At 39.9% G+C, this 8,891-nt stretch overlaps 1 protein-coding gene across 3 annotated transcripts in view; it reads right to left on the bottom strand.

The window, feature by feature from the left end:
• Positions 1-3,167: 3,167 nt before the first annotated feature.
• The window catches only part of gorab (golgin, rab6-interacting), a 16,970-nt gene continuing 11,246 nt past the window's right edge, over positions 3,168-8,891 (bottom strand). Inside the window, exons 6-7 of one of the 3 annotated variants that reach the window (XM_088426415.1) lie at positions 7,422-7,617; positions 3,168-4,450 (exon numbers count right to left, since the gene is read on the bottom strand). In XM_088426415.1, the coding sequence (XP_088282541.1) occupies positions 4,379-4,450; positions 7,422-7,617 (268 nt within the window). In that variant the 3' untranslated portion in view covers positions 3,168-4,378. Of the gene's footprint in view, positions 4,451-7,326; positions 7,618-8,891 lie in introns of those variants that run through there. The other 2 variants (XM_088426414.1, XR_015867048.1) reach the window with 2 other exon arrangements.

Genomic DNA, 8,891 nt, shown 5'->3' with positions numbered 1-8,891 from the left:
GACTGTCCAATTTTAGTCGAACTGATGCATTTGTCTGACTAACTCCCTCTGGAAGGGTAAATGGAATGTGGACGGCGGGTGCAACTTGAACTCTTATCGCTTTAACTTGCATGCAATTGCCCAAGTGAGATCTGGTCTAGCACAGTGACAGTAATAGCAGTAGTAGTAAACATTTCATATTATGCAACATGGATATTTTTCCATGTATGAGGAAGTAAGAAAGAGGAAAACGCTTTGATGCATGGATTTTTTTTTCACAATGGGGAATTTTTTTTTGCACATGCAGGTTTCGAGGGATTTTACTGTGTACTGTAGTGTTGTCTTGTATGTGTTCAGCTCATTAGCATTTTCGTTTCTGCTAGGTATTTGCTTTTGGTAAATGTTAGCATATGCAAATGTTTTGCATTGATAATCATACTCATTTGCATCTAAATAGCGTTTTTAATTGAAGGGGATATCATTTATAATTCAGTTACATGATTGATTTAATCTACACAATGTGTGTACATTTAGCAATGTTAGCATATGCAAATGTTTTGCATTGATAATCATACTCATTTGCATCTAAATAGCGTTTTTAATTGAAGGGGATATCATTTATAATTCAGTTACATGATTGATTTAATCTACACAATTTGTGTACATTTAGCAGGATATACAATGTTTGCATACAGGACTTACCTAAGTTATTTATATATATATATATATATATATATATATATATATATATATATATATATATATATACATATATATATATATGTGTGTGTGTGTGTGTGTGTGTGTATTTTGTGTACATTTAGTAAGATATACAATTTCTGCAAATAAGACAAGTTTTTTCTATTTTTATATATATATATATATATATATATATATATATAATGTACTTTTTTTTTGCAGTTTAATGCTGCGTTCACACTGAACTCAAAAATTAACGTCGCTACGCTCATTCGCGGGGCTTTCTGTCGCGTGGAGAGGGGAGGGGAGTGGAACGAGCTTGCTGTGCACTTTACGGTAGACCCAGAAAGAAGAGCATTGCTAAGAACTTTCACTTTTCTAGAATGGAGCAGAGACAATATTTTCTCCAACTGCGTGTCCCTCGCTTTGCGGCAATACTTGTCTGCCAAAAAAAAAAAAAAAAAGTTTCAACCACAATTAAGTGGCCAATACTGTGCTAAATACTGAGCTGTCAATGCTGCACTTTCGTTATCTTCGCACAGTTACTACGGTTCAACAGCTGTTAATAAAGGAAGCAAACACTGCACATACCAGTTGTTCCACGTTCTCCCTTTTGCCATTTTACAAGCCAGGTGAGTGCTCTTGCTTGGCTTCGCTCAGCTGGCTGTGTTGGATAGGTACCGGTGACCGCAAAGTGGACACCATGATTCATTCCTGCCCCCTGCATGAGACGTTGAACGTTCCCGAAGTTGATTGGCTGTCGCAACGCAACAAAAGTTAAAAATTTTTAACTTCATGCAACAGGCAAAATTTCGTGCTTGCATGGCTTTGCCTTGCGTCGCTCCAATTGCGTCGCCGGACACGCCATCACGCAAACTCCATTGACTACAATACAAAACTGTCCGCTTTTTCGCCGCGATCACGTTCGGCGTGTACACAGCATTACAATATCAATGTACTAATGCACTATAGACACAAATAATTTAAAGAAGAAAAACACTCATTTGATGTTCATTGTCTTTTCACAAGATTGAAGCCATTGTAAGGAAATTAGAACATACCGTTCTGTCTAGGCAAGACAGAACTTAGCTATCGTAGTTTTGGTTTTTGTTCCATTTTAGAAAGTTAGGGGCTCATACAGTCAATTACTCATGTACTAATTTGCTGTTCTTAATTGAGCCTATATATGGCAGCAATTAGCACACGCACGCAACAGCGCTGCTGCCGAATGTATTCATTCTCCATGCGTGCCAGACGTTATTGATTTTGCCACAGCGGCTGCGGGCCGGATGGAAATTGACCACGGGACGCATTTGGCCCCCGGGCCATACTTTGGACATGCCTGATCTATGCAGTCCAAGTTCATCTCGCCCCAGTCCTTTGATAGAGCTGTTGCGTTTGTTGACGCAGGAAAGTGTGAGCTGGGACCTTGGCTCAGCTGTTGGTGGCGCGCGGCTGGCTCTTTTTGTTATGTCTTGTAATGTGCAATGCTTTGTTGAATGCATAAAAAGCAGGCGGGGACGCTTGAGCGACGAAAATGCTATTGGCAACACATGAATATGTACAGCAAGCTTTTTTCCCGGGCGGAGAAAAGTCAATCTTGGCTGGTCTAAGTTACTATTTTGCTGTTTAGCAGCAGGGCTTGTCTTAGTCTACTTTTAAAGATAACCCTGACAGTTTATCAACAGTCCGTGCATTTTTTTGTATCTATTCTATATGTTGCCTGTGTTTTGACAGAGCTTTTTATGTTTGGCGAAGCAAATACCATTTGTAGCTGATATTTACACACCATAGTAGCTGTTTTGATGTAAAACAGAACAAAGACATTACGGGATGTAGAGAGGTCTGACTCAAAATAAGTAAGGGCACCCCCCCCCCCCTTTTTTTTTTTAATTTTTTTTTTACAAGACCACACATTTATTTCTGAAAGTTGTCTGGAATTCGTGAATATCGTCACAACCAACTGATGTCATTTTACCTAATCTTACAGCACTCTGGTAATCACGTCCATGCTCTGGAAAGTGACGCTTTTGATCCAATAAACCGGCTAATGATCTACTGTACATCGCAAAACACAAATAACTCTTGTATTCAGATAGACAAATGTTTTATTTTCTTCTTAAATATTTCATGATCAAGTCCATGATCAAGCTTGCATTTGTTACCAACACTTCTCCGTTCGTCCTTTACAACCTGTATTATACAGTATGTTAAAGATGATTGTTTAATAAGACTGAGTTGGATTGCAAAATTCAGGTTTCAAAACCCAAGATTAAAGAGTTTTATTGTCGTTAGTATTATTTTAACACACAATAAAAATCTTATTCCATTCCGTTCAATCAAGTAGATTTTTAACGCATCTGCAGTGATGTTCGGATCAGCTGTTACTTTGAAATTATCATGTGGTCTTATATTTTCACTGATTACCACCTCTGTCAGAGTTGTCAATAAAGGAGAAAAAAATAAGCAAAGAACTTGAATCAAAACAATCTTTTGCAAAAGAAGGAGACAGCGCCAGGGTTTTCCCTTGTTCACAGTCTTTCCTCTTCATTTTATTACAAAGATTATAAAGAAGGCAGTTACAAGTTTTACAGTAATACCATATAAGGGACTGTTGATATCTGTGTAACATTCCATGTCCCAAGGGCTTGCTTCTTTAGCTGGGGATCAGTGCTCCAAGGTCCCTGCCCTTGGCTGCCACTGCCCCTGGAGATCCGCATCCGGGCAAGAGAAAATTGGATCCAATAATTTTTCTCATCATTAGGGGTCTGTAAATCATGCTTAGTCTGGAACCTCACCTATGACCTGTTTGTCATTGGTGACCCTCCAAGGTGCATAAAGCTGGTGACAACTTTACTCCTACGATCACTGGGCAACAAGGTGATGGCTCACAGAGGGGCTATACACCAGCTATACCCTCAGCAGGATCCACGAGGGTGCATGGGTGTCTGCCCAACCAGTCTACTGTACATGTGCTTTGTGGACTTGGAGTAGGTGTTTGATCGTATCCTTCGGGAAGCTCTGTGAGGGGTGCTTTGGGAGTAGGGAGTACTGGACGCCCAGATTTGGGCTGTTTTGTCGCTGTATGACTGATGTCAGAGTTTCATCCATGATGCTGGCAGTAAGTCGAATTCCTTTCCAATAAGTGTTGGACTCCACTAATACTGCCCTTTGCCACAGTTTTGTTCATTAATTTTAGGAACAGAATTTCTAGGAACAGCTAAAGCGTTGAGGGGGTCCGGTTTGGGGGTCTCAACATTTCATCTTTGCTATTTGCAGATAATGTGGTTCTGTTGGATTCCTTAGGCCGTGACCTCCAGCTCTGACTGAAACGGTTTGCAGCAAAGTGTGAAGCGACTGGAAAGACGATCAGCACATCCAAATCTGAGACCATGGTCCTCAGTCAGAAAAGGGTGGGGTGCCCTTATCGGGTTGGGAATGAGGTCGTGCCCCAAGTGGAGGAGTTATATTTGGGTTTTGTTCACTAATGAGGGTAGTATGGAATGAGATCAACAGATGAATCGGTGCAGTGACGCTTTACCGGGTGATCTATGTTCCCGCCCTCACCTATGGTCACAAGCTGTAAGTTGTGACCAAAAGAATGAGATCCCAGTACAAGCGGCTGGAATGAGTTTCCTCCACAGGGTGTTCAGGCTCTTTCTTCGAGATTGGGTGAGAAATTCAAGTCATCCAGGCGGGGCTAAGTGCCAAGCTGCTGCTCCTTCGCATTGAGAAGAGCCAGTTGAGGTGGTTCGCAAAGCAGAAGTGAAAACTGTAAAAGATGGAAATGTCAAAGTATTTTGAAGCTGAATTGTGTATATGGTTTTACCACATGATAACTGATAACATGATAACATACGTGTTAAATGTTTAGAATGTTGAAGTATAGTGGCACAAATTTACCAGGTGAGGAGTATTTTGCCTTTCAGAAGTGCAGTAGAATTTGTTATGCTATAGAGTGGGCCCCCGTGTTACGAACTTAATCCGTTCAGTGGCTACGCTCGTAACTTGAACGGTTATGACGGGCAATCCAAACCTATGTTAATTAGTGAATGCGTGCAATGCGTGCAAAAACCTTAGGTAAAAACATCACGAATTTATACACATATTAAAAATGAGTAACATAACCTACTGTACAGTTAAATTAAATAACATAAATATACAAAGGAAAAATGACATTTACCTTTGGGGTGATGTGACTTGAGCTGGGTGGAGGCGGAGGGGAGCAGAGACCAACCCACAGAATTTCTTTATTTATTTTCTTAAACGGAAACTTTTATCAAACTAGAACATATCACCGGCGATTTCCTTCTCTTTAATCCATATTAGAAGAAGCCTCTCCATTTTGTTGTCGATCGAGGTCCGTCCCCCGGCAAGGAAAGTCTTGCCCTTCGAAGATTGCCGAGCGGTTACGGCCATACTCACGAGCAAGGTTAACCATGCGTGCGCCTCCTTCATATTTTTTTTTTTATTATCTCCTGCTTGGTTTCTATTGTCATCATCCTCTTACTTCTTCCTTTACCGCCACTAGCAATTTTAGAAGCCATGTCTAACAGATAAAGTTTGCAAAGTCTTAACAACATTCCTTCCTTCCGTTTTTGACTGATTTTCTCTCCTTCCTTCCGTCCCGACCAGCTGTGCCATCAAGCTAGATGAAGGCGTTCGACCAATAGCAAATCGGCATCTCCATGACTGACACCGTGACTGAAACAGTGAGTGTGACATTGTAAGAGCAATAGCATATCAGCGTTACGGTGTGTTGCGTGAGCAGATGATTTCGTTGATGTAGCAAAGCGAGGTCAGTTGTACGTACACATTGACTGGCAACGCGTGGAGAAATCATAGTTAAAATCGTCACGAATTTACACACATATTTAAAATGAATACCGTAATCTACTGTACAGTTGATTTAATTAACATGGATATACTAAAGATAAATGACATTTTCCTCTGGGGCGACGTGACTTTAGCTGAGTGGAGACAGAGGTGAGCAGAAACCAACCCGCAGAATTTATTTATTTATTTTCTTAAACAAGAACTTTTCTCAAACTGAAACATATCACCGGGGATTTCTTTCTCTTTAATCCATAATAGAAGAAGCCTCTCCATTTTGTTGTCGAGCAAGGTCTGTCCCCCGGCAAGGAAAGTCTTGCCCTTAGAAGATTGCCGAGCGGTTCCGTCCATACTCACGAGCAAGGTTAACTATGCATGCGCCTCCTTCGTATTTTTTTATTATCTCCTGCTTGGTTTCATCATCATCATCATCCTCTTACTTCTTCCTTTACCGCCACTTGCAATTTTAGAAGCCATGTCTAGCAGATAAAGTTTGCAAAGTCTTCACAACATTCCTTCCTTCCGTTTTTCACTCATTTACTCTCCTTCCTTCCATCCCGACCAGCTGTGCCATCAAGCGAGATAAAGGCGTTCGGCCAATAGCATATCGGCATTTCTGTGATTGAAGTGACGCCGGCCAATAGCATATCCGCATCTCCGTGAGTGAGACCGGGACTGTGACCTTAATCGACCAATAGCATATTGGCATCTCCATGACTGACACCGTGACTAAGACAGTAACTGTGACATTGAAAGAGCAATAGCGTTCAACGTTGCCGTGATGAGCATCAACTTCTGAATTAGTTGGCGTAGCAAAGCGAAAACAAATGTTCTGATACAATGGCCGGCATGTCGTTTTGTTCGTAAGACGGAAGGTTTGTGCGTAAGCGGGGGACAAAAAACTCCGCGGTCCACGCTCGTCAGTCGAAATGTTCGTAAAAGAGGGTGTTCGTAAACCGGGGGCCGACTGTATATGTATGTAGGGTTGGATCTCCTTCTTCTGGTTGGTTTTGTTTATTATTTTTCTTCGTTGAACAGGTAAAATCCAATGTGGCAGCACACAACTCCAACAGGTTCAGCTTTGTGGGTTGAGAATAATTCACTTCACAAAATTATTTTGTTTTGCCTTGGACAAGAATTTTCCTGAAGTACAAGAGATGTCGAAATGTGATTCGCTTTTTTTTATTTTGTGCTTTATTATTAGTTATTGTACTTAATTGATAGTTTGGTAAAAACTAAAGATTGTAATGCAACTTATTAAGGCTGAAGTCTCTGAGTCCAACGACCCATCTCTACAGTACAGTATTTCCTAGCATCATGGTAAATAGTTCACCTATTTGATAGTTTCCTGTATAGCAATGTGAAAGAAAAGTAGGTTTTTGTCAACTTTTTTTTTCATTTTTCAATTATTATTATTTTTTTTAATTCGCTTTGTCAATTCTTTGTCAATATCCTGTGCTATTTTACTCCATAGGTTCAGTTCCTTTATCTCTGCTGGAGACTGACAACATTTGGGTCAACATATGAATATGATTTCAATAAGGCAAACAGGCAAACAGTTCAGGGTACCCCGCCTACTACCTGAATATAGGTGGGATAGGCTCCAGCACGGACACGACTCTTGTTTGGATAAGCGGTCAAGATAATGAATGAACGGATGAATAAGATAAGATGTTAAGAGTATTTATAAGTCTTCTTGAGGAATTGAATGAGCCACTGTTTCATGATGAAAACACATATTCTCTTCTGCTTTACAATATTCCTAAGGCTATACTTCAAATTGGTGCCCCAGATGAACACCGTTCCCCTTCTGACCTCCCTTTTTGGTGTGGGTCCACTGCAACGTTCTCACGGTTCTCCAAGACACTGTTCTCCTCTTTTGCATGTCCTTGGAAATCAAGGCTTCCCACCTTCTGCTTTTCTAGCTCTTCAGTGGCCTGAAGCTGCAACTGCTGCATCAGTTCTTCCAGTTTGAGGGCTTTGCGTAGCTCATTTTGTTGGATGATAGCACAAAGGTGCTCTGTCAGCTGCTCCTTTACATCTGTTTTTTTGTGTAGGTCTATCTTAGCCATGACATACTCAGTCTCTGCCTTCTCGTAACGCTTTCTGTAAAAAAAATAAATAAATAAATAAATAAAATATTTAAAAAAACAGACATCGAGTAACATTAAATAGCACTTGACCTTGTAACTTGTCTAAATCAAGAAAATATACATTTGTAGGGCATACTTATAGATACATACATATAGTCAACTCTATAAATATTTGCATGTTGACAATTTTCAGCATTCAGTAATTCTGAATAAGATGTGCTTGAAAGTGCAGATTCTGAGCTTTATTTTGAGGGAAATTACACCTAAACGAACGGTGCAGGAATTACAACCACATTTTTTTGTGCCTTGCATCTTTTTAAAACGAACAAACCCATTTGGACAATTGGCTTCTTAGATTCTATGACCAAATGCGCGTCCATCCCTCAATATTTTAATTATATTATTATTATTATTACTAATTTATTTTTATGTTATTATTTATTTATCTTACAAGGACCAGATAAAAGGCCTTGAGTTGTTTTGAAATGGTGTACATGAATTTGTAATCTGGAGACGTCATCTGTAAATATGAATTTTAAAGTTGTCACTATTGGTGAACCACGTTTAAACTGAAAAATCGAAACAAACAGGTTGGAAAAACATTAGATGAGGCCAAATCACAACAGTGTGGTACAATCTCAAAAACATAGATGACACTGACTGGGGTCAGTAACCTCAACACCTGTAAGACGACAGGAACCAAATGTGGCAGCGAACGGACTAAAAATGTCCTTGTAATGAAAAAAATGAAAACCCCTGGCAAGATCGAAAAACAACATTTTTTATGCATATGTAAGACCTCACGACCTACAAAAACATTATAGAGCGTCATATGTTAAGATGTACAGAACCAGAGTTATCAACCGATTTTGTACATTTTTTGGTACTGGAACTCTTGACCCCATCAACTTCACATTTGGCGTGCCCCATTATCTGACATATTGGCACAACTGGGCAAAATTTCGTGAAGATCGGCTAACATATATGATCGGGGCGGGGCTTCAAAATATGTGTTTCAAATTTCCTTTGCCACCAGTGAAAAAAACCTTATAATTTCAATTTTTGCACTGTGCAAATCCTGTTTGAGCAATTTAACAGAAAATTGGCCAGAATCGCGTTGAGGCATGGAGCATGAAGGTTCTCCAATTTTACAACTTTTCGCCAATGGGCATGGCCAGTACATCATCTCAAATTCCGATGTAACGTGAAGGAAATTCATATTTTTCAAATTCAATGTATCAATAAAATAGTGTGGACATGGAACTGTGTTATTCTAATTAAGATTGA

Source organism: Hippichthys cyanospilos, chromosome 10 (assembly GCF_059441005.1).
Source record: "Hippichthys cyanospilos isolate Australia breed blue-spotted pipefish chromosome 10, RoL_Hcya_1.0, whole genome shotgun sequence".
Lineage (NCBI taxonomy): Eukaryota > Metazoa > Chordata > Actinopteri > Syngnathiformes > Syngnathidae > Hippichthys > Hippichthys cyanospilos.
Note: the sequence above shows the minus strand (reverse complement) of the source record. Positions and strands in the feature narration are given on the sequence as shown.